We start from the raw sequence: 25,192 nt of genomic DNA on the forward strand, positions 1-25,192 counted from the left end.
GCCCATCCCAGCAATCATCGGGCAGTGGGCAGGGGACACCCTGAACGGGTTGCCAGCCAAACGCAGGGCACACAGGGACAGACAACTCACTCGCTCAGTCACACCTAGGGACAATTTGGACCGGCCAATTCACCTGAAATGCATGTTTTTTTGGAATGTGGGAGGAAACCGGAGTGCCCGGAGGAAACCCACGCAAGTACGGGGAGAACATACAAACTCTGCACAGTAAGGCCGGGAGCTGGATTCGAACCCACGCAGGAGGTACCCACGACCTCAGAACTGTGCCGCACATGCGCTAACCACTGCGCCGCCGTGCTGCCCCAGTCACTAAATGACTCGTGAATTTGGGAGGTGGGACCTTAAGCTAGAACCAATAAGAAGATGTCCTGGGAATATGGGAGGCGTGGCCTACTTGAGCACCACTCATAAGACTACCCGAGAATGTGCGAGGCGGGGTGTAAAACGAGCACCGATCGCAAGCTGACCAAGGAGTGTAGGAGGCGGGACCTGACTTTAGCACCGATCACAAGGTGACCCCGGATTGTGTAGAAGAGTATTACTTAGTAAAGACGTGGAGGCGCCCCTTGTGGTAAGAACGCGTACTACAAATGTTTCAAACGTCAACTCGTCGAGACTAAGAAAAGTGAACGAACGAGCGCCACAAAAACAAAAGAAGAAAAGTGGATGAAACGCTAGCGCTTGACCGGTCCCGCCGCTCTCATTAGCGTCGGTCGCTAACGCCAACCGATTCGGAGTCTGGCGAACGGACGACCGGACGTTTTTGCGGAGGGACGAAAAAAAAAGAGAGGTGTCGGATGCGGTTAGCGCCGGAAAGTCCGACGGATAGCTCGTCGGCACTTAAAGAGCTTTTAGCATTCGACTCGATCACCGCTATCGACAGCTATTTTAGCATGAACCGATTGACTGCCGGTGGCGGCTAATAAGGCTTTTAGCATTTACTCCGTTCACCGCTATCGACGGCTAAAGATGCTAGCATCGGCTGATTCGCCGGTTCACCGCTAAGGACGGCTAACGTCGTTTTTGGCATTGACCTCGTTCGTTGCCAACTCAAGTCTGGCAACTTTCGCTGGCTGTATGCAAAAGTTCATCTGAGAAGCATCTGCTAGCTTAATGCTAGGACGTAAGAGAACATTTCTAATGCAACTACAATGGTGACTTTTTTTAATGAAAAATACACACACACACACACACACGCACATATTATTTTCAAAGGAAACGGAGTATATGGTCGATCAGGAGAGCGTTCTCCCACGATAGCCGTCGAAAAATGGCCGAGCACGGTTTTTATAGGAAAGGGTTGCGGATTGGCAAGATGGAACGTGAAACGGGCAAAGAACGGAACTCGCATCTTCACCAGAGACCTTCGTTAAAACCGGACGCGGCCGATTCATCGGAAGACCGTCGCCGGGAAAGTACCGATATGAAAGGATACGGCGAGTCAATACTTCATTCGAATAAGATGAACATGAATGTAGATGACTAAATGAATGATATGATGATCAAAGTAATGATGCTATGATTAAATAATACAACTAATACAACTGTTAAACTCATGCCAATACCATTACTTTTTCAGTGAAGTATTTTAAGGACATACTTTCATTTTTTTGTTTTTTTTTAATCTGATTCAAAAAGCAAAATCCATCGAGGTGAGGCAAGTAGACTTGGATTTGCCTTGAATTCCAATATTACACACGATCCCTTCAGTCCATTGTTCTTCATTTTAGACAATTCTTCCTTTTTAACTCATTTGACCCTTTCAGGTCCATTCTTCTTTTTTTCTGTTTTTGGTCATTTTTGTTTGTTTTCTGTTTAAATTTTGTTCATTTTTGGCTCAATTTTGTGATGTACTGTTGCTATTTTCTTTGTTGTTTTTTTTGATCTACTGAAATCGTCTTCATTTTTTGGTCCATTTTGGGTTCTTTTCTGCTTAATTAAGGTTCGTTTTAGTCATTTTCTTTGACATTTTTGTCATATTTTCAACAGGTTTTAGGTCGTTTTTTTGGGTCAATTATGTTTATATTTTTGTCCATTTTTCCCGCCATTTTGGGCATTTTCTGTTTTTTGATTTGAATGCATACGCCAATATTAGCTTAGCGTGTCCTCGGTCGGATTTTGCTCCACGGTCTCCAGTCATTTTTGGAAGGTTTTTGTGAAGGAAAGCTCCGTTTTCATGTTTTCTTTTCGAGCTGTTCCATTTCCTTTTTCTACCTTCTTCTTCCACTCCTGGTCTGTATTCAGATAAAGCAAAAGAGCCGCATTCTCCTCTTTTCAATTCTGGCTTACGCCCATCGTCTCATTTTCTTTCAGAAGACTTTTACAGGTTTGTCCGACTGGGGTTTGCTGGACTTCTCTAAGAAAGAATCAAATTCTGGATCTCCGGCTCGCCGTGCGCAGTTCTGCACTCGGAAGTCTCCTCTTTGAGAGCCGTAGTCTCCTTTCTGATAAAACGTGTCTGGTTCCTCTGGTTGTTTAGAAATACAACTTCTGGCGTGCAATTGGGAATCTCCTCCTCGAGGCCCCTAATCTCCTGTTTCTAGGGAGCCGGTTTAGTTCTTCTGTTTGTCCAGCTCGCAATTCTCCTGCCGGAGGCCCGTCGTCTCTTTTGTGATCAAACCGGGGAGAACATTTTGTTCCCGCGGTTATTTCTGCGGCGTCGCAACACACGCTATTGTTGCTTTAGCTCGTTAGCGTAGCTCCGGTGTCACGCTCCAATCTTCCCACCTTGCCGCACTCGTCCTCAGTCTCCTGGGATAAAACTCGGGAGATCTTCAAGATCCTTCCCCTTTACCGGCGCGTCTCGTTATTGGAATTCTCGCAGGTGGATTCTTTCTGTTTTTTTTTTGTTTTTTTGATGGACTCGTCTTTCCGGTGGCCCGTTTCCAGAAGTGAGCTAATGAAGATGCGTCCGGGAAATTCTTCTTTTTGTCAGCCAATCAGAAGGAGCGCTATTCAGATCAATCGGCGGTTACGCAAGAGCGCCGTGGGAGGACGTCGGCGTTCCGGGGGAGAAGAAGGAGAAAAGCCGAAAGGGACCCGAGGAGACGCGGGAGACGAGCGAGTGGGACGGACTTGAAAGGAATCTGAGAAGACGTGGACCGAGGTTCCAGGAGGAGACGCCTCCCAAGTCTGGAGACCAAAGTCTTCTTCAAGAATTCAACTCGATGACTTCTCCGATTTCCCGCTCGGAGGTGGTGACCTTCGGGTTTGACCTTGAGTTGCTGTAGAGAACCCCTCAAGAACCACACATCCGAGAGTTTCTAGTGGTACAGACACTCGAAATGAGGGGAGAAGAAGGAAGTTGCAAGGAGAACGGGAGAGGACTCAACAAAAAACCCTCAAGTTGCAAAAAACTGACCTTGTATTGGTCACCAGTTGGTTTGGGGAAGGGACTGGTTTGTCCAATCATCCCACTCCTGTCTCTGATAAGGACATTTTGGCTGATTCCTCATTTTTCCCCTTTGTTTTTCACCATCGCCGTTTTTCAATTGCAACCTGATTTGTGAGGTTTGTTTTCTTTGTTTTTGACAGTTCTCTTGTTGTTTTTGACCTTTTGTTTGTTACTTTGTTGATGAGTTTGTTGTCAATACCGTCTTTTTGAGCGCCTTGCTTTTGTGACAGCTTCCAAGCGTTCGGGTCTCCCGCATCATCTCAAGATCATCGGTGCTGTCCAAAATGTCCTTTGGAAGGGACGGGTGTGGGGTGATTGGACACACCTGTCCCGATAACCGACCGATGAGGCGCCCTCTGGTGGACGGAGGCGTCCCGGACTTTAACAAACATATCCGCGGGTCCTTTCTTATGAAAGCTCTCAGGTTCCAAAAACAGATATGCTCTAAACCACAGGTGTCAAACAGGTGGCCCGCGGGCCAGATCGGGCCCACTAAGGGATTGAATCCAGCCCGTGAGACGACACTCAGAGAAACGCAAGAGGAAAACAACTGCAGGTTGAAATATGTCAACTTGATGTTGCCAAAGCCAGGTGCCTCCAAAGACACTGTACTTGTATCTCTCTCTCGCTCTCTCTCTCTGTCCCCCCCCCCCCTCTCTCTCTCTCCCTTTTTCTTTTCCACCCATTTTCTCCCACTCTGTCTCTGTCTCTTTCTTTGTCTTGCCCTCTCTCCTTTTCCCTCCCTCTTGCTCTTGTTTCTTTATCTCTTTTTCTTTCTCTTGAATCTACTAGTCCAGCCCCCGAGAGAAGGTTTGTTCCATCGTGTGGCCCCCGAGTTCAAAGGAGTTTGACTGCCCTGCTCTAAACGGTGCGGGATCGAAGAACAGCGACATGATTGGCCGACAGGGACAATGACTTTTGCGTAATAGTCAGTATCCAGTCATCCGCTTCGATCTCCTTCGCATGCGTCTGATATCCAAAATGAACCACGTTGGTATTGTAAGCGAGCAGAATCACAGTCACTGTTTTAAGAATGCACAATATTGTTTGTGAAATGTTTGTAACGTTTCCGTATCCGTCCCTTGTTCTTGCCTGCGCTGCCGTGTTCTATTTTTCCATTCCGCTTTCTGTTTCGCACGTTCTGGTTTTTATGCCCGCAATCTCCAATGGGATCAAACCGTCTCACCGTTGTTTGCATCGTGCATTTCCTTCGTTCTCTTCTCGAACAAACCCAAGGATATACTGGGACCTTTTAGCCGCCGTACCGCACTGGAGATCGTCTTTCGATGATTCTCCTCGTTGCCCTCGTTCTCTTTCTGGAGAAACTTCAGGAGAAACTAACGCTCATTGTGTACTTTTGTGTATTTTTACGCTTGCTTGCAGATTTCGATTCCGCTTTTTGTTTTGTATTTTCTTGTTTTTATGCCCGCAATCTCCAATTGGATCAAACAGCCTAACGTTTGTGTCGAAACAATGTTTGCATAATTCATTTCCTTCCTTCTCTTCTCGGACAAACCCAAGGATATACTGGGACCTTTTAGCCGCCGTACCACACTGGAGATCGTCTTTGGCTGATTCTCCTCGTTGCCCTCGTTCTCTTCCGAAGTCGGTAGAAACTCACGCCGGTTCGTTTGCGCGTTTCGTTCCGACGTTTGCCGAAGTTCCCGTCGTTCGTTTTTTTTCAGCGCCGTTCCGGTCGGTCCGCCCGCAATCTCCGATCGGTTCCTTTTCCTGCCGGCGTCTGAGCGCAACGTCTTTTGAAGTAGGCCACTTGGGCACGCGCTAAGTGAGCACGGTTGGCCAGTTGCCGGGCCGAGTGTGCCGGCGCATAAGCTAGCTCGGAGTGCGCCCGGCGGTTTTTCGACCAATGGGACGATTGCGTTTCTATTCTTCTAGAACAGCAACGGAACGCCCGTGTCACCTCTTTTTTTGTCTCTTTCATGTTTTCACCCTTTTAACCTCTGAGCCTCGCTATCGCTTTACATTAGCGCCGCGCTATTAGCATACGGAGCTCACACGAACGGTCTTTTTTCTAAAATTGATTGATTGAAATGGATGGAAGCTCTTGCTACGATACAGAGTTGATGCTATTTCCTTTTTTTCCTTTAAACATTTTTTTTCCTACTCTTTTGCCCCGGGTAACATGAAAAAAATCGACTTGCCAAGCGTTTTGTGAAGAAAGGGAAAATGAGGAAAAGAGAAAGAAAATACAGAAGAAAAAAAATAAAAGCTAGAAAATAAAGAAAAAAAGGATTGACGCAAAGAATAAAGAAATGAATAAAAAAGTAAAAGAAGACAAAAGAAAAGATTAAAGAAAAAATAAGTAAAAAATGTAAAGAAAATATAGAAGATAAAAAGTAAAAACCCAGACAAATGTAGAACAAAATGAACATTGAGATCAAATACAATAGAATTAAGGAAAGACTAATAAAAGAGTAAAGAAACATATAAAGTGAAGTGAAAGAGTAAGAAATAGAAAAGAGAAAGTGGAAAAAGAATGAAAAAAGGACAAAGGAAAGAAAAAGAAAAAAAAGAAAAGGTATCAAAGTCAAAACAGAAAAGGAAAATGGAAATGAAAATTGGTACAAATGGAAAAGGATCACATCAAAAAGAAAAAGGAAAAAAAAGAGAGAATCTGTCATGACAAGATGGCTTACAATCACACTGGGATAAAATAAAGACACATTATTAACATCAAGCACAAATGCAAAGGCATTAGCATTAGCGGCTATCAGGCACGATCTTAGCTTTAGCATTAGTAATTAAGGTGCAGGACCCTGGAATTGGCCGCTAGGATATTCTGCACGGACGTCCGAACTGACGCTAGAGGCTACGGTAACGCTAGCCACCAAAGCAATGCAATCGGCTAATTTGGCTAATTCGGTTAGCCGTGGCTGAATCCCAGCCACATTAGCATTTAGCGACCTAAGCGTGTTTGGTTTTTCAGGATGCGATTCCGCTTTATTAACAATTAGCGACCACTGGGTTTTTGTTTTCAGAAATGCACTTCTGATGCGTTAGCATTAGCATTTAGCAGGTGTGGTTTTCGTTTACAGGATTTGGTTCCAGTCGGGCATCAGCTTCGCGGCGGTGAAACCCAGCGAGCTGCCGGCCTGGGAAATCAAACAGGAACCGGCGCCCGGCGGGGGATCGCTCGCCGTGGTGTGCCACAGGAAGGCGTCCTCTACCGCCGCCCCCAGGTAGGAGGCCTGCATCGCGCCACTTTTTTAAACAAAGGAGCTCAACTCTGTCTCGGGTTCTGTGGAACTAGGGTGACTTGGTCTAGAACTCAAACTCGAGTATAGAGCTAACTTGAGGAGCTTTTGTCAGTAGGCTGGACGCAAATCTCAAATAAAGATCCGAAAAAAGATTCAACGAGTTTGGCGTGAAACTAAATCCGTGTGTTCCGGATCATACGTGCAGATCTTGAGGTTGATCCAGACCCGGATTTTATTTTGTATATGGCGGAAGTCTTAGATCAGAATTCTAGATCACACATCTCGACCTCTATCTTTGATCTAGTTCAGAAGAGCAGTCATTTGGAAATGAGCGTCTCTGTGGAGGTGTGTAGAATTACCAAAACTCCCATCACTTGGAACCTGAACATAAAAATGACTGAGGTAAGGTTTTTGTCATAGATTAAAGATTGAGTTCTCTGTTGTGGCTGGGTGGAGGTCTTAAGTTCTAGATCGTCCATGCAGAATTTGAGGTGGATCCCGATCTGAAAAGCAGTTTTGGGGGGAAATGACCGTCTCTGCTGAGGCTTGCAGAATTAGAACACAACAAATCTGGACTGTGGAACTCAGAAGGGTCGGCTTGAGGTTCTCGTCACGAATCGAGAATCGGGATCTCTGTTGTGGCTGGGTGGAGGTCTTAAGTTCTAGATCGTCCGTGCAGAATTTGAGCTGGATCTTGATCCGAAGAGCAGTTTTGGGGGAAATGACCGTCTCTGCTGAAGCTTGCGGAACTAGAAGAACAGAAAATAATCTGGAACGTGGAACTCGGAAGGGTCGGCTTGAGGTGCTCGGTATCTCTGTTGCGGATCGGTGGAAGTCTTAGATCCGAGTTCTAGATCATGCGTGCAAACTTTGAGGTCGATCCCGATCTGAAAAAAAGATCCGGAACGCGGAACTAAAACCGATCGGGACGATGTTCCCGTCATAGATCGAGAGCGGGGTTGTCCGTTGCGGGCGGGCGGGCGGGGCTCCCGGTTCTAGATCAGACCCGAAGTCACGGAATGTTGATCTCCATCGGGCCAGCGAGAGTTTTCCAATTGTGACCGGAGGAGAAGGCGGAGGCGGTTAAAGAGGAGGCTCGGCGCATTCTGCTAGCTTGCATGAGGAGCGCGTGGGCTAGCTAGCTAATTAAAAGGATCCGGCGGGTAATCATCTCTAATGAGATATTAGCGCGTTTTGATAGGAAGGAGCGTGGGAATGGACGGCACGCCTCCGTCGCCGCAAAGCCCCGCTAATTAGCGCCCGGGATGGAAAATACTTCCTTCCGTCGGATTCCGTCACGCGCCCGACTGACTGACTGGAGGTGTGTCGTTAAAAAGACATTTGCAAAATACTTTTCCTTTCTAAGGCGGCTCGGATGATTCCAAATGCAGGTGCTCTATCAGTAAATCAATCCTCAGTAGGGTCGCGGGGGTGCTGGAGCGAGCCCATCCCAGCTATCTTCGGGCAGTGGGCAGAGGACACCCTCAACTGGGTGCGGGACACACAGGGACAGACAATACACTTGCTCATTCCCACCTAGGGAGATATCGGTTAAGCCAATCCACCTGGCACGCATGCTTTCGGAACGTGGAAGGAAACCGGAGCGCCCGAAGGAAACGCCAGCACGGGGAGAACATGCAAACTCCACACAGGAGGTTCGATCTCACCACCTCAGAACTCTGCCGCACACGCGCTAACCACTGCGCCGCCGTGCTGCCTGAACAATAAAGATGCTTTTCAGATCATTGTATCGGGGAAAAGGATGAAAACGCTTTTTTACTTCTTCTGAAGGATGGATGGAGGAATTCTTTTGACCAATTTCTCAATACACTCTCAAATCAAGACACGCACACGCTCGGATTTATGAGGTTTGCTTTTGCTAATCATCTACGGAATGTGCTCGAACAAAACACAAAGCAAAAGACAAAAAGATCTTAGCAGGCACCATTTAGATAGAAAACCAACAATTGATGGAATCGCCCCTTTAACGTTCCACCGATACGAAGCAGGTGAGACGGACTGCAGTTCCGGTTGGATGAAGGCGGAGCCTCCATGTCCTCGAGCAGTGAAGAACCCTCAAGGTTCAAGAACCAGGTGTTTTGAGGCCGTCGTTGGCTGTGGGTGGCCGGAGGCTTCTTTGAGGTCCCACCTGTCAGTACCAGGACAGGGAACAGGTAACAGGAAGAAGAACCCACTCGCGTCACGTTACTCACAGTTTATTGGGGAGAAGAAGAACGAGCGCACACTCGATCGGGGGTCGTCGGTCGCAAAAGTAGAGAGATCGGAACGAGGAAGCGGTCAAGATCAAACAGATCGAGGCGAATACAAAACAGGAGCAAAAAACAATAAAAAAACAGAGATTCACAGGGCTTGGCAAAACAAGAGCAAAAACACAAGCATAAAAGAGGATTTTCAGGGCGTGACGCGTCAAAACAGAGTTTCTCAGAAGCTCGACAACTGGCGACTCACAAGACAGCGTTTAAGTAGCCGGTGTCTGTGGGCAGGGCCAATGGGGCGCCGTGGCAACCGTGACAGAACTTGGCGCCACACGTCGGGGACCAGTTGCGCGCCACGGCAACCGTGATACCACTGGGGTTGGTCGTCGGCTCCATAAGGTTTTGGGCACTGGCCAGCAAGGTTTTCTGTTTTTTCTTGTTAAGCTGGGACTGGGTCAATCCTTTTGGTGACTTACGGGCCAAGATCTGGTCTACTTGTTTGGCTAGGACCTGGCTCACTGGCTTTTGGCCTTTTGTAAACCAGACCTATTGTCCGCTCGCTGGCTTCTTTCAAACGGAATTGCGAGTTGTCAGACTCCGGCCTCCCGGGGACGCAGGGGCCTCCCGGCCCTCTGACCGGCCCGTTGCTTTGTTTGCCACATGCGAGATAATAAATCTCCCGTCCAGATGAATAACTGAATTCAAGTATAGTCATCGGGTCACATGTTCTAACACGGTTTCATAGTTTTTGGGACATTTCAAAACGGAATTCTGACCCAATGTCGGATGCGCTACAAGAAGCACCAGCCCAAAGCCTCTATTTTTTTTCGTATATGAGGTAAGGCTTCATGCTATTGACTCACTGGTTTCCAGTTAAGTTTTGCAGTCAATGGATTTGTGCGTGTTCCAACTCCATCTTAGTAGCACTTGCAGTGATTGGGACCCAAAGTTGAGAGTAAAGCCTCCATATTGCCCAACAGAACAGCATTGAATGGACTTTGGGTAGGTCTCAGGTTGGGATTTGAGGGCACTTTTACACTTGTTGACAGCGCCCTCTACTTGGGGATTTTGTCGGGGTCGCTGTCTTCAAATCCTGGAAAGAAAGCGGAACGGCACGAGGTGGCAATATCCGTTCCATTTGGGTCAACGTTGCCGCCCTCGTTTGAACCAAACGATAAGCGGCAACTCTTAAGGCGCGTGAGGCAGCCCGGCAACACCTCGGGCAATTTCGGAAGCCGGCCGGCATAGCCGTCAACCTCCGTACTCGCTAACGCCTACACCGGATTTGACCGAGCCGGGAATCGAACGCTCGAAAGCTAGACATCGATTGCCAGGCAAGGGCAGGAATCAAGCAGGCGGCCTGCGGGCCAGTTCAGGCCCGCCCGCCGACAGGTCGAGGTCCGGGCCACGACACTCTCGCTTTTCTATCTTTCTTCTTCTATATGTAGTTCTCTCTCTCGCTCTCTTTCTCTCTCTCTTGGTCTCCCTCCATAATCTCTTTCTCAGTCTCTTTTCTCTCACCTATTCTATATGTCCTTTTTTCTCCCTCTCTTTCTCACTCTCTCTCTCTCTCTCTCTCTCTCTCTCTCTCTCTCTCTCTCTCTCTCTCTCTCTCTCTCGGTCTCCCTCCCTAATCTCTCTCTCAGTCTCTTTTCTCTCACTTATTCTATATATCCTTTTCTCTCCCCCCCCCCTCTCTCTCTCTCTCTCTTTCTTTTGATCTCCCTCTCTAATCTCTTTCTCAGTCTCTTTTCTCTCACTTGTTCTAAATGTCCTCTCCCTCTTTCTCTCCCTCTCTTTCTCTCTCTCTCTCTTTTACTGTGTCTTTTCCTTCTCCCCATCTTTATCCGTTTTCCTCTCTTCCTTTCTCATCTTCTTCTCTCTCTCTCTCTCTTTCTCTTATTTGTTTAGCATTTCTTTATCTTTCTTTTTCTTCTTCTCTCTTTGCCTTTCTTTCTCCCTTTCTTCCTTTGGCCGTATTTGTCGCGGCCTTTTTTGACTTTGTAAGACTCCACGGCCTGACCCGATTCAAATCGGATAACGGCTGCAATAGTGCTTTTAGATCGGGAGCCGCCAAAGCGGGGAAGGTCGAAGCAACCTAACGAGTCAGCTCGCGTCTTCTAATCACGGTTCTTACGGGTGCTTGAAATCCTTAAACGTGCTTGAATTTGAATGTTGTGTTTTCAAGGTCAAGAAAAGGCTTGAATTTGGAGTCAAGTGCATGAAAACGCTCTAAATGACTTCGATTGTCGTGTTTCCTGACGGTGTGACGCGACAGGCTGCCATTTTGAATGAAGGGTTTAAAAAGTGCATAAAAATGATGGGGAGGGTGCCTCCCGTCCTCATCATTGTCATTCATTCAATCAATCGTTGTAGAAGATTGAACGCACTCCCAGCAATCCATATCATCAAAATGAGTCCAAATTTGGCTCATTGACTTGCTTTTCGGACATCCACCCATGATCTGCACCGCTTATCTTCAGTAGGGTCGCGGGGGTGCCGGAGCCCATCCCAGCTATCTCCGGGCAGTGAGCAGGGGACACCCTCAACTGCTTGCTAGCCAATCACAGAGCACACAGGGACGGACAATTCGCTCGCTCATTCACACCTAGGGATGATTTTGATTCGGCCAATCCACCTGACCTGCGTGTTTTTGGAATGTGGGAAGAAACCGGAGTGCCCGGAGGAAACCCACGCCGGCGCGGGGAGAACATGCAAACTCCGCACAGGAGGTTGGATCTCATGACCTCAGAACCGTGCCGCACACGGGCTAACCACTGCGCCGCCGTGCCGCCCGCTTTTCAGACCTACGGTAAAGTTTTGTCTTCCGTATGGAACTCCATGATTACCCAAAACCTGTGAGCCCTTTTGTGGCAGAATTTGTGTCAGAGTATAGCGGCCCTTTGGCACAACAAGATCTTAGGTACGAAATAGCAAAAAGTATGTGCTAGCAGCAAGATAATACTTTAATGTAGTCATTAAAGTCAACAACAACAAAAACGATGATCAGTGCCAGATTATTTTTTTGGTAAGGTACTGGAAAAATTTGCCCTTGACCGGTATGGAGTATGGGTGAGGCCTAATAGTGTAAGAAAGCGGCACTGCGATCCGCCTCTCGTCAGCAGATGGCGCTCCTGTCGTGAACTTTTTCTACGCTAGTCTTTTCCTTAAACAAACGCAGCGGAGCGGAAAAGCGGGCAAAGCAAAGAGAGCGGCGTCGGCCATCCCGCCGGGAGCCGGCACGGCGCGCTGACCCGCGCCAGCTAATTAGCGGCGGCCGCGTCGCCGGCTAGCTTAGCATCATTCTGTCGCTCAGGTCGAGCCGCTACGCAAATACCGGCGCGGCGAACACGCTCCCCCCCTTTCCGTTTTTGTAGGTCACGCTCGAAAAAAAGCGCAACGACGCTCACGACCCGATGTTCCGCGGGAGCCCCCCCCCTCTCGGCCAGGGTTCGGGCGCCGCCCCGCCTCGTTCCTGACGAAAGGCGCTAACGAAGCTAAGCTAACGCTCGTCCCCTTTCACCGTCCCGCCTCACCCGCTTCTCAAATTCTCACCTTGGGCCGCCCCCCCCCCCCAAATTAGGGCCAAACACCCCCCAAAATCCTAATAAAGGACGGGTGAGATTTCAATAAGACAAACAAAAACAAATTTAGTCATGTGGTATTACTGTAGTGCTGATTTTTATGTAGTACTACTGCATTTTCTAGTAGTTTTTTAGGATTACTGTAGTTTTATTTTTATTGTCTTTTTTGGCATTTCCATCATATCATATCATAGTATATCTGAAGTATGTTTTGTAGTATTACTCTAGTTGTATTTTTATGCTATTTTTGCTCCTTTCTTTGAATAATATGACTGTACTTTTGTTTTGCAGCATTTTGTCACTTTTCTATAGTAGTATTGATATCTTGCTTTTTCCATTGTATATAAGCAGCAGTATTTATGTATTTGTCACGGTTGCCATGGCGCCCGCCCAATTAGCCGCGCCCGTGTGGCGCCAGCTGCGGCTCATTAACAGATTGGCTTCCCTCCTATTTAAGCTCAGTGCAGTGCTCTCATTTTTCCTTTGTCAGTCCGTCAAGAACCTCTGCCCCGCCAGACGTGGGTTCTGACTCGGTCCTGTTTTCCTGTTGGTATTTCCAGTCCGGTGTTGTTCCCGTTTATTTTTGTCCCGTTTAATATCGGTTTCCAGTTTCATCCGTGTCTATTGTTGTCCTGTTTATTATTCTCTCTAGTTTTGGTTCCCGTCGAGTTTGTCCTGTTTATTTTCGATATCCTGTTTCATTATCTTCCTGTTTGTCCGTCCTGTCCGGTATCGACCCCATCTGTCCGATATCAACTCGGGCGATTAGTATCAATCGGGTCGGCCTCTGGCTTCACGTCAGTCCGCTGCCTAACGTGCATGAGTCCCCATTTCCCGTAAAATAAAAGGATTGTGTGAGAATGTCACGCGTTTGGGTCCTGATCCTGTTCTGGTTCTTGACAGTATTCTAGTATTACTCTAGTCTTTTTGGTAATATTTCTTTTAATATTTTCAAACATTACGGTAGTTGCCTTTTTGTAGTGTTTCTGTCATAGTATTTTTGTAATTTAGTATGACTGTAGTAGTATCTTTAAGATCGGAACCAAGACAAAATAATGTCGTCCTTTTTGGATGTTTCGTTTTGTCGCAAAGGGTCCATGGGGACAAAGTTGGCTGGCACAAACAAAAAACACATTTTATGAGTAGTACTATATTTATTGTGATGTATGTTGTCATTGTATTTTGAGGATTTTGCTTTGGCGGGCCGGACGAAAAAGCCTTTAGGCCGCGCGTGGCCCAAGGGCCGTAGTTTGCTCATCGGTGGAGTATATACGCATACCGTACGGATACGGACATTTTCTTTCTTTTTCGCCGTTTGCCGACAAATCCGTCTTTCAGTTTGTCTTTGTCTCATTCGGGCGGCGCGTCAGAGTGGCTGACGGATGCCTGGGCTTTGGGCCTACGCCCACATTTCCTTTTTTTCCACGTTTGCCTTTCGGGCGATGAACGCGGTGAGGACGCGTGCCGGGACGCCCATTAGCCCGCCCAGTCGCGCGCGTGCACGCTAGCGCCACCTGCGTGGACAGCCCCGATATGCCCCCGAGACTCATTAGCCTCGCTCGGAAAAAGAGAAGAAGCTTATTATCAGTCAGGTGTCATCTCGCCTTTATTGGGGACGCTAACGAGCGCGCGTTAGCTCGCTAGCTTTTTTTTTTTTTTTTCTTGTTTGGTCTTTTTCGCCATCTGTTGTCTTTCCCCAAGTGGCCACCAGGGCGGCATTACTTCCATTTTTTATTTATTTATTTGTAAGAAATGTCTTTCATTCTCTCGATCAAGGATTTTCTTACATTTTTGCTTCTTTTCTCTTCTCTCAATGCCCATTCTCTCTCTCTCTCTCTCTCTCTCCCTCTTTCTCTCTCTGTCTTTCTTCCTCTCTCACTCATTCTCTTTTGGTATTACACTCTTCCTCTCTCTCTCTCTTTTTTATCTCTGTCCCTTTTTGTCTCTCTCGTGACACCTCTGTTTCTCTTTTCTCTCATTGTCCTTTTTCCTCAAACTATCTTTTCTACACATTTTTCCCCTTCTCTTCTTTCATTTTATTATTCTCTATCTTGATATGTCTCCCTCTCTCTTTCTCTCTCTCTTTTTCAATCCTCGTATTTCCTTCTCTCTATCCTTTTTCAAATTTTGTTTCCCTCCACATTTTTCTCTTTCTCTCTCTCTTTCACTTTCTGTCTTTCTCCCTTTTCTCTTTTCTCTTTCTCTCTTTTTGTTTCACTTTTTTATTTATCTATTCCCTCTATTGGATACGTCGTTTCCCCGCAAGTAATATGATCTGTATTCCACGGCAAGGCGACGACATCGCCTTCCGAAGCGTCATGAAAATGCATGAGCCTGGCTCGGCGCTAGCCGGCGGCGCTAGCTGGCGGCTAGCCCGGGCGGGGCCAAAAAGTCGAGCCCCCGGGGCCCCCGCGCCGCTTCCGCTCCGATTAGCAAACGAGACGCTCGGGGGACATTAGCATGGGCGCTAACGGAAAATGCATTTTCTGCCGCCTCATCGTTAATCCATGCTACGCTAAGTGATGCTAAGTGGCCGATAATGCGTTTCGGGGGAGGGGGGTTGCGCAACCCCCCCGCCCCCCGGAAGCGTGCCGGGTCAGGGTCATCGGCCGGGGGGGGGGGGCCGGGGCCCGGTCACCTTCATGCGGGACGCTTTGACTTTTTGTCTTTCAAACTTGGACGCTAACGCTCGCGTGATCCGAACTCCAAATGAGCTCTTGGAACGATTTCCATGTAGGAAGGCCTGTTTTTTTGGCTCGCGTCCAAAGAAAGGAAAGGGCGGCGCCACGGACGTTAGCATCATCAGGTCACGTACCCCCTCCGTGACCACCGACAGACGGGAAACGCCCGCCTGAAGAAAAGCGGACGTAGTAGCGAGGGCGGTCCGGGCAGCGCGTACGCTCTCTCCTTTTTTCATCTTTTCCGTTCGTACATTACTCAATCGTATGGACAAAATGACTTCAAACGGGGAATAGTACAACAAAGGGAAAAAAAAGCGTTAAAAAAGTAGAAAAACATCATGAAACGATAAAAACTATAAAAAGTTAGGAAAAAGAAACCCCAAAAATCAGTAAATCACTAAGAAGAAGGAAGAAGCAAGAAATAAGAAATCAAAAGCGAGGAAAAATGAACGAAAGATGAAAACGATAAAATGGAGAACAAAAAAGAAAAAAGTCAAGGGAAAAATATAATTTTCCGAAAAAAGAAACAATAGCCTTCAAACAAAAGAAGAAAAAAGTGAGGAAAAGACGAGTCCAAATCAAGAAACAAAAGGAGCAGAAAAAGAAAAAAACAAGAAGAAAAATAGGGGATCGGTATCCTACCAATAATAATGTCAGGTGCCGCATCAAATGTATTCGTCGTTGCCTTAAAGTCAAGTCCTGTTGATTTGTTTGGCCCTTCATCACAAAGAGTCTCACAAGAGGGCTGCACAAATCAAAGACTATTGCAAACTACAGACTATGATGACAGCATCCCCTGATCTAAAACCTACATGAGGGCAAGGAAAAACCTCAACATGAGGAAAATGAAAAACCCTTAACAAGGGACAGTCTCAAAGGGCTGCACAGACTACAGACTATTGCAAACTATTATGACACTATCCTCTGATCTAAAACCTACATGAGGGCAAGGGAAAACTCAAAAACCTCAAGTCATGTTTCTTTGTGACACCCTTAATCACAAAGAGTCTCAAAGGGCTGCACAGACCAAATATTATTGCAAATCACAGATTATTATGACGCCATCCCCTGATCTAAAACCCACATGAGGGCAAGGGAAAACTCAAAAACCTCAAGTCAAGTCATGTTTAGTTGTGTCGCACTTAATCACAAGGAGTCTCAAAGGGCTGCACAGACCAAATATTATTGCAAACCACAGATTATTATGACGCCATCCCCTGATCTGAAACCTACATGAGGGTAAATCATACACAGATATTGTCCTTTCAAGCGCGTGCGATCCCCCATCTGACGATATCGACGATTTAGGGCATCAACCGAGAACGAACGATCGGGTTTTTCTCAGAGAAAAGCCTGAAAACCTAAAAATGAAAATATCTCCAGAAAAAAATGACAAAAGCAGGTCTAGGTTTGAACTCCTCGAGGAATGCAAAGCGGAGAAGAGAGAACGGATGGCCGAATGCATTCGGAGGGCCGAAATCAGACCTTTCAAAATAAAAGCCAGGTCGACGCCAACCCTTTAGCCTCCGGAAAATGCGTTTCGCTAGCTTTTGGTTTTCGGCCATGTTGACAAAGAGAGGGGGGGCGGGCGGTTGGGGGGGTTAATGAGACGGGCCAGCTGCTGTTGTTATGCTAAAGCGGCATTTATTGCCCAGCGCCGCCTGCCTCCCAATAAATCGCGCATCAATTGGGTACGGCTGATTTTCAGGGTGCGCCTTCAAACCTAAGACTCCACCTGAGGGTTTTGGAGCGGTCCCGTATACCAAAGACACGACTGTAACTCCAGTTTAAAATGGGGGTGTCACACCACCAGACCCTCTTTGGGCTATAAATAATCCCGCACCGAGCAACTCGTCATCACGGTTGAGACACTTTATGATGTAAAGCTGCAGAACACACTTGAAACACCCAAAAGCGCTAGCGGAACGCCATTGGATTGGGTGAGCGCTAGGAATGGGGGGAGCCTTACACGGGACACACTCTTACTTGCGCTAATCTTGCGAAAAACGGACCTTCTCGTCAACGCCGATCAGAAAATCCCATTCTGAAAATGAGGGTCGAGCGGCAGACGGTTTTAGCCACGGCGTCGAAAAGAGTCCGCGACGTCGGAAAAATCGCTCGGCGAAAGAAGAGAGTTTTGCATGTTTGAGATCGGATTTTAAGATGTGGGATTTGCTTCCCAGACTAAGAAATCTTAGGGGGCAAATTGTCTTTTTTCCTGATCTTTGGCAGTTCTGGGTCAAGGTGAGAGAGAGAGAGAGAGAGAGAGAGAGAGAGAGAGAGAGAGAGAGAGAGAGAGAGAGAGAGAGAGAGAGAGAGAGAGAGTAGAGAGAGAGAGAGAGCAGAGCAGAGAATTCTCAGGTCTGTCTCTGTGGAATCCTTTCGTATCCGTACGAGGCCCGATGTCACGAGTAGCATAAACGCCCCGCAACAATCCGAAGCATCTCAACGAGGGCTAGCGCGTTAGCCCTTACCCCCCTCCCCTCGACGGTGGGAATTCCGCTCCGGTTGCGGAAAACATCCCGACGTTCCGGCCGCGCTATTAAAACCTGCTTTACGGCCCCGGTCGCCGTAAAAGGACGCCGCCTCCGCTTTTATGGACAGATTGCCGGCCTCGCCGCCGCCGCCGGCTTTTTTTTTTTTTCGAACAGGCGAGCGAATAACGTCGAAGGACGAGGCGCTCGGACCCCGGATCCGCGTCACGGCGACCCCGAACGGGAAAAGTCGACGTCGTCGTAAAACGTCCTCCGGGAAGGGAAATGAAATCCCGGTTCCACCAAAGTGGTCGCATCTTTGAATTGCACCTCTGAGCAAAGTGCAACAGCCCTGTTTCCAGGTGCAATACCCCGGGTACCGAGGGTAAAACCTGGGTTTTAGACAGCGGTGCGCCGGATTCGGAGTGCGATACCCCGCTTTTTCAGATGTTAAACCCGGTTTCGAGGCGCAATACCCCGCTTTTTAAAGTGCAATCTCCCGGGAAAGTGCAATGTTCCAGTCGTGCGCAATGTTTCTTTTTTTCTTAAAGATAACTCAAAATCGGATTTGATTTTGTTTTCTGGCGACGGCGTTCGTTTTCCGATTCAGTCCCATTTTTTCTATCGTCTCTCTTTTTCAAATGTTACTCCGTCAAGTCTTTCCTTCTTCCTTTTCCTTTGCCTTTCTGCTTTCCTACCTTATCTTTTCCTTCTCTGATTTTCTGTTTCCCTTTTCTCTTTTTTTAATTTCTTTTCGTCATTCATCTATTCATTCTTTTTTTCCCTTTTCCTTTTCACAGTCCTCTTTATTCTTTTCTTGGTGAAACCAACTCTTAGGAACGGATTCCTTATTTCCTCCTTTGGTTTTTTCCCGTATTAGCCGGTCCGTGGTCCCCTAGGGCCCCGCCAGAAATCTTCCCGCTGTCTATTAGCATAAGGCAAGCTAACCGCGACGTGCCGTCGAGCGGCCTCGCGGGACACCGCCCGGCTTTATTTATCTTCGGAAAGGGGGCGGGGTCCCGCGGGGTCGGCCGCTTCCGATAGGCCGATCCGGATACTCGGCCCGATTCAGTCACTCCGGCCCGACGGCGCCGAAGCGCCACTCGGGGCTAAATATACCGAGGGCCGAAAAAAACCCAAATAAGAAACAGACGGGCGCCCCTTGTGGCCGGGTGCCGTATCGCAAGGACGTCCTCTATTTGTTCTTCAAGGTCGCGGAGACGCTCCCCGGAGAGGCTCCTAATTGGCCGCTGTCCGCGCCGTCGGCTTCTTTGAATATGCTAACGCGCGTCGGGCTAGCTAAGCGAGGTTTTTCGCTATCTTTGTTGTGATAAATGACTCTTAGATGAAACGTTCCCGAGATGCTATCGTCGGGAGAAGAAGACATAATTAGACGTGCTCGTTAAAAATTCATGATTACGCTTTTTTTTTTTTCGCTTTTTAGCGCGCGGTGCGTTCGGGCGGGACTCGGAAAAATGATCATTTTTTTTCCCTCCCCTGGGAAAATGCTATCAATGAATGAATTCAATATATCCGATAACGATAATGGTTTCGAAAGGATATTATTACACCGAATACAGATATCAGACACACACGCTCACACGCCGCTAGCCACCCCGACCTCCCTTGTGCTTTTCGATACGTGTGGCCAAAAAGGACACGCTGTCCCTTTAAAAAGTAGGAAAAGGTGCTTTTGTGGGTCGACGGGAACCGGACCCCTGAAAATTTGTAGCGTGTGTTAGCGTGGAGAAAAAAGAAGAAGGGAAGTTTATAGGACAGCCAGAAAATGTCTTCCCGGCATCGAGAACAACAGGAAGAAGAAATAGGGAACGGTCGTAAAATAACGTTCTCGTCTCGGCGGAACGACTCTATGTTCCTGTCGCCGTGGAAACAACATTTGAAAATGAGAAATAATCAAATGCCGGCGAAGGAAAGTACTTTTTGTTTCTGTCTTACGTTCCTTTTTTTTTATTTTCCGCTTTTGTTTCGGTTCCTCCGGACGACGGCCGTAAAAGTGCTCCCGAGTCCGCCTTCGAAATAAATTACAGGCGACGGCGGGAAAATCACTTTTTCACTTTCGGAGAAAAATCATAAAGGAGAGAAAAATGCAGGAGCCGGAGAGATGAAATATGAAAAAAAACAAAGAAAACGGAGAAGGGGCGAATGAAAAGCAGTGAGGAGTAGAGGATGAAAAAAAATAAAACAGAGCAAAAGTGAAAAAAGAGAAAGACGAGAGAAAACAATACAAAAAAGAGAAGAATAAAGAGGGAGAAAATAAATAGAAAAAATGAAAGAAAAGGAAAAAAATGAGAGAAAGAAAGAAAAAGAAGGAAACACAAGGGCGGAACAAAAGAGTTGAAGAAACAAAGAAAACGGAGAAGGAGCGAATGAAAAACGGAGAGGAATAGAGGATGAAAAAAAACTGAATAAAAGTGAAAAAAGAGAGAAAGACAAAAGAAAGACGAGAGAAAACAAACCATAAAAGGGAACAATGAAGAGTGAGAAAATAAATAGAAAAAATGAAAGAAAAGGAAAAAAAATAAAAAAATGAAAGAAAGAAAGAGAAAGAAACACGAGGGCGGAACAAAAGAAATGAAGAAACAAAGAAAACGGAGAAGGAGCGAATGAAAAACGGAGAGGAATAGAGGATGAAAAAAAACAGAATAAAGGTGAAAAAAGAGAGAAAGACAAAAGAAAGACGAGAGAAAACAATCCATAAAAGGGAAGAGGGAGAAAATAAAGAGAAAAAAGGAAAGAAAATGAAAGAAAGAAAGACAGAGAGCAGGTCAAATCCCGTTTTCGCTTTGTGCGCAAAATATTTTTTTGCTGCTGTGAAATTTTGGAACGGAAAGCGCCACTAAAAGCTCCGGTGTCTTTTTGTGCCAGTCATCAGGGCCGAGTCTGAAGAGCCCTTCTTTTCCCTTGAATAGAAGCCTCCTTTATTTGAGACCTTCTTACATGAAGGAAAACTATCATCTATCCACATTTATTTAGATTTTGAATTGTAAAAATCATTTGTTTTTCCCCAAAATGTAGACCGGATCCCTTGTATTATTTGCAATTGACTGTAAAATAGGACATAGTTTGTGTTGTCAGTGGAGAGATTTTTCTAGCTTTCATTTTGAAAATCATTAGGATCGAAACAAATGATTCTTGACTCAGTTGACAAATTGGCCTCTAGGTGCTCCATCATAAACTTTTGATTTCTCCGAAGGATGCTCCACAAAAATAATGTCAGTACGTGATTCCTTTGAGTTCTTGGAGTTCTGATATGAATTATGAATCCCAAAAATGACGGTATATAGCTCGCCCCTTTTGTCTTTTTTGGGGCGAGTGTCACGAACGTGCACAGGTAAAAGGGTTGGGGGGTGGTCTTTGGGAAGGTTATCCCCTTTTGAGCTGGCGTGTAATCAGATATTGATTTAATGCGCGACGCTTGTGACATCCGTCCAGGCTTTTCCTTCATCTCGCTCCGACTTTTAGGATATCACCTGCACACGCGGAGGTGGCGAGTCGCTACGTGTCGGGAACAAAAAAAGCTGATTTATTCCTCCTGCGAATGGATTCGATTTGCCCGTGCCGGGAAAAAGATCGTCTGCGGGAGAAGACCAGGCGCTCGGGACGTCCTCGTCCTTTTAGGGAAAAGACGTTTCCTCTAACAAATAAGGTTACTGCCCGTCCTCCGCGTTTCTTCCAGGAGCGACGTATACATACGTGAAAAGAGTTCACGACGAACGAATCATCGTACTTCTACTCTGTCGTCGGCTCAAAATAAAGACATTTTCGAGTCCCGACATCGATAAAAGGCATCCATTCGTTTCGTTGCCCAAACAAATGTCAGCGATAAAACCGATAAAACTCAAAGTAGCTTTTGTCAAGACCCAGAACAGGAAACAGAACCCGATCGCGTCACGTTACTCGCAGTTTATCGGGGAAAAGAGGAACGAGCGCACGCTCCATCCGGGAATCGTCGGTGGCGGAAGTCGACGGATGGGACCGAGGAAGTGGTCGAAATCAAACGGATCGGGGCGAGAACAAAACAGGAGCAAAACGCTGGCAAAAACGGAGATTCACAGGGCTTGGCAAAACAAGAGTAAAAACACAGGAAAAACGGGGATTCACAGGGCTTGACGTATCACAACAGAGTTTAGCAGGAGTTCGGCGGACGCTCCGACAAAAGGCGACTCACGGGACAGTGTTTAAGTAGTGACTGGGAGCAATCCGTCAACGCGTTTCAGCTGGTGTCCCTGGGCGGGGCCCATTGAGCGCCGTGGCAACCGTGACAGTTTTAGCAGTTCGTTCCATTCAAAATTAAAAAAAACACAAAATGGAAAGATTCCGTCCTTGCATCGTATGAAAATGTTGAAACACATCAAATGAGAAAGATATTTTTGGATGTTTTTATCTGAGAGAACTTCGGTCGGAAGGACTAATTGCTAAGTCCCAATTTAAGATAATCATCAGGATCGTAGCTTGTCAGAATTAAATATTTGCCCCAAAATAGTGAAGGATTTTTAATTTTGATTTATTTGACTTGATTTAATATAATACAAATAGCATTTGCTGAATGCTGTGGGGATTTTTCACAGGGAAGGCTCGGGGTCAGTGTGGCCTGGACAAGTATGTTTACATAAAAACGAGAACGAGGACAAGAGGTGACGCGGGAAAAGGAGACGAGGTTTCCGATAAGCTTTCTTGTTGCCAGTCCTTCAGACATGGCGGCGTCTTATGGCGAGGAGGAGGTGAAGCTGTCACCTGACCCGCCCCAGGGGGCGGGGGCTTCGTGACGCACCAGTCAGACAAGGTAGGGAGTTCCTGGCCTGCCCAAGGGGGATGTGTCAAAAAGACAGAAGACTGAAGACGGAAAAACACAGACAGGAGCAGAGATGAGAGATGGCAGGCGCTACGAAGACTAATTAGACTAATTCGACAATAATTCGGCAAAATTCAATGGAATTCACTTAAGAAATAAATTAAGAAAATAAATCTGCCCCCATATGAAAATGCCTGTCTCTTGTCAATATTTTTTACCTAAAATTAAGGAAAGAGCATGCATTGTCAGGAGAATAAAGTTTGTGTTGGGTTCATGGAGTCAGATAACTCATTCCAACAATTTGGTAAACGCTACATTTGTGAAATATAGTTTATTTTCTAACAATAGTAAGAACAGTTTTTTCTTGTGTTACTTTTGAAACAAAGCTAGTCAAGGGAGGCCCCACGGTCCATGAAGAAAACTGTCTCTTTAATTTTTTGTGGGACCGGTCTTCTGGACTTCTTAGCTGATCGACAGGGAGGAACCCGTCCGCGGGCGGGTGTCGCGTGCCAGGCTTCCTTGCCGAGAGGGTCGAGGCCTCTGGTTTCGGCCTTCTTTGTCCTCTTTGTCCGAGGGGCAAAGGCCAGTCCGGCTTGGACGAATAGAGGAAGCGGACTTTTCCCGTCTCTGGGGGTTGAAAAACCTTATGATACAGCTGGGGAGTGGGCTCACTTCACTTCTTGGAGGTGAAGAGAAGGTCTGCTTGTGAATCTTTTGAGGTTCCTGCTTGTTTTGGCAGGGTGAGATAGGGGCTGATTGTGGCAGCCGCTCTCTCCAATTTGCTCTAATGACCATAAAGAGCACCGATGCCGTCCCGCGTTCTGTCTCTGCTTGTTATTTAGTTCCGCTCGGTATCCGGAGCTCAGTTTGTCCCCGGGGGGCTTTTAGGAAGGTGTGATGCCGCTTTCCGGATGGCGAGCACACTTCGCATCCAGTATGAAGAAGGAGCGGCCCCCGGCCCCCTGGCCCCCGGGCCCCTGGCCCCCGGGCCCCCGGGCCCCTCCACAAAACCAAAAGAGGAATTTTCAGTGGCGCAAGGTCGAGCTGAAAAAGCAGAAATCAAAGGGAAAAGCGCAAGAAATCATCTTGTTGACTGCGTCCTATTGTATTGAGCCCCCCCTCCCCCCGTGTCCCCCGTTTTCATCTCGGCCCCCCCCCGCCGCCGTCGCTTCGGCATCGAATGAAGAAAAAAGAAATGTTTTTGGGCAAATGTTTGATGCATGCGCCGGCACGCGTGGACGCCGCCCCCGTCCCTAAAAGCATTTACATGTTGCGCACGAGGGGGGGGCGGCCATACACGTGTGAGCGTTTGCCTGGGGGCGGCGGGGGTACGAGTGCGTGTCCGTGTTCGGGCGGGGGTCCCTGCAGGGGGGGGGGCAAGCAAAGAGATGTCATAGCATGTCTGATGTGCAATAAGAGCCCCGCGCAGCTGGCGCCCCCCCCAAAACCCCCCGTCCCCCCCCCCACGACTAACCATTTACTCGCTCAAGCTAGCACGAAAAAAAAAAATGAGAGAAAAAGCCGAAGGCAGCCAGCACAATAGAAATACAACAAAGGCGGCGCAATCCGATGCAATTGAGAGACTCTTATTTTGGAGGGCTTCTCTTTGATTCACGTGGCAAATGATACATTCCGACACTGTCGGAAGATATTTGAAAGCGTCGTCTCTTTTTTAAAATTCTTTGACTATTTATCGATTTTAATCATCTTGGTGAAAAAAATAAGATAAGACTCCTTTTGCTTCTATTTTCATGTTGAGCTTTTGGGTTTTTCCTTGCCCTCATGTAGGTTTCAGATCAGGGGATGTCATAATGGTCTTTAGAGCCCTTTGAGACTTCATGTAATGAAGGGCCAAATAAATAAACAGGACTTGACTTGACTATTGAGTATGGTTTTACAATATTTTGTCCTCTTTCAAGAACAAAGTCTTATTTACCAGATTGTTTTGATCTTTTTTAGGTTTTTTTTTTCTTCTTATTTTGGTAAAAAAATCATTTCTAAAGTGAGCCAAAGGATAAACAATCTGCTCATTTCTAATATCATTTCAAAAGATGTTGTCTGTTTTTTTTAAATGAAATCGGTTTAAAAAAACACTTAAAATGAGAATAAATGGTCTTACTTTGCATTTGATATCATTTTTAATTATTTTGGGCAAAACTATAGAATATCATCCATAATAAGACTCATTGTGCTCCTATTTAGTATTGCTTTTCAATATTTTATCTTTTTTCATCCGGTCTGCATTCATATGGCGCTTTTCGAGTCAATGAAGAGCTCCCAAAGCGCTTTACAATGTGCTTCACACTTACCCATTCATACACACACTCGCACCCCCATAGGGAGTCAGCCTCCAAGCGTTTTGAGGATAATCAAGATGCTAAATGGTAAATGGTCTGCATTTGTATAGCACTTTTCAAGTCAATGAAGAGCTCCCAAAGCGCTTTACAATGTGCTTCACATTGCCACACACACTCACACAACAATAGGGAGTCAGCCATGCAAGGCAACGACCTGCTTATTGGGGCAATTAGGGATTCAGTGTCTTGCCCGAGGACACTTCCACATATAACAGGGAGGAGCCGGGGAATCGAACCTGCGACTTCTTTCTTGATCCCGAGACGAGCGCTTTACCTCCTGAGTCGATGCCGCCCCATGCAGCCGAGAAAAAAATGATAAAAATAGGTTTATTTACAAGATAATTGATACCGAATATTTTTTATAATCGACAAACAAAATGTCTTATATGGTCATTTCTTTGATCATTGTATCTGTTGATCTTGGCTTTGTGTTTTCC

The 25,192-nt window shown here is 46.7% G+C and overlaps 1 protein-coding gene across 1 annotated transcript in view; it reads left to right on the top strand.

Moving 5' to 3' along the window:
- LOC148366516 (transmembrane protein 132C) overlaps nucleotides 1-25,192 on the top strand; it is a 104,808-nt gene that overhangs the window by 48,312 nt on the left and 31,304 nt on the right. The window contains 1 exon segment of the mRNA XM_088336973.1: nucleotides 6,469-6,612. Coding sequence (XP_088193099.1) covers nucleotides 6,469-6,612 — 144 coding nt within the window.

The sequence above is a fragment of the Urocampus carinirostris genome, chromosome 5 (assembly GCF_059441175.1).
Source record: "Urocampus carinirostris isolate Australia breed hairy pipefish chromosome 5, RoL_Ucar_1.0, whole genome shotgun sequence".
NCBI classification, from domain to species: Eukaryota; Metazoa; Chordata; class Actinopteri; order Syngnathiformes; family Syngnathidae; genus Urocampus; species Urocampus carinirostris.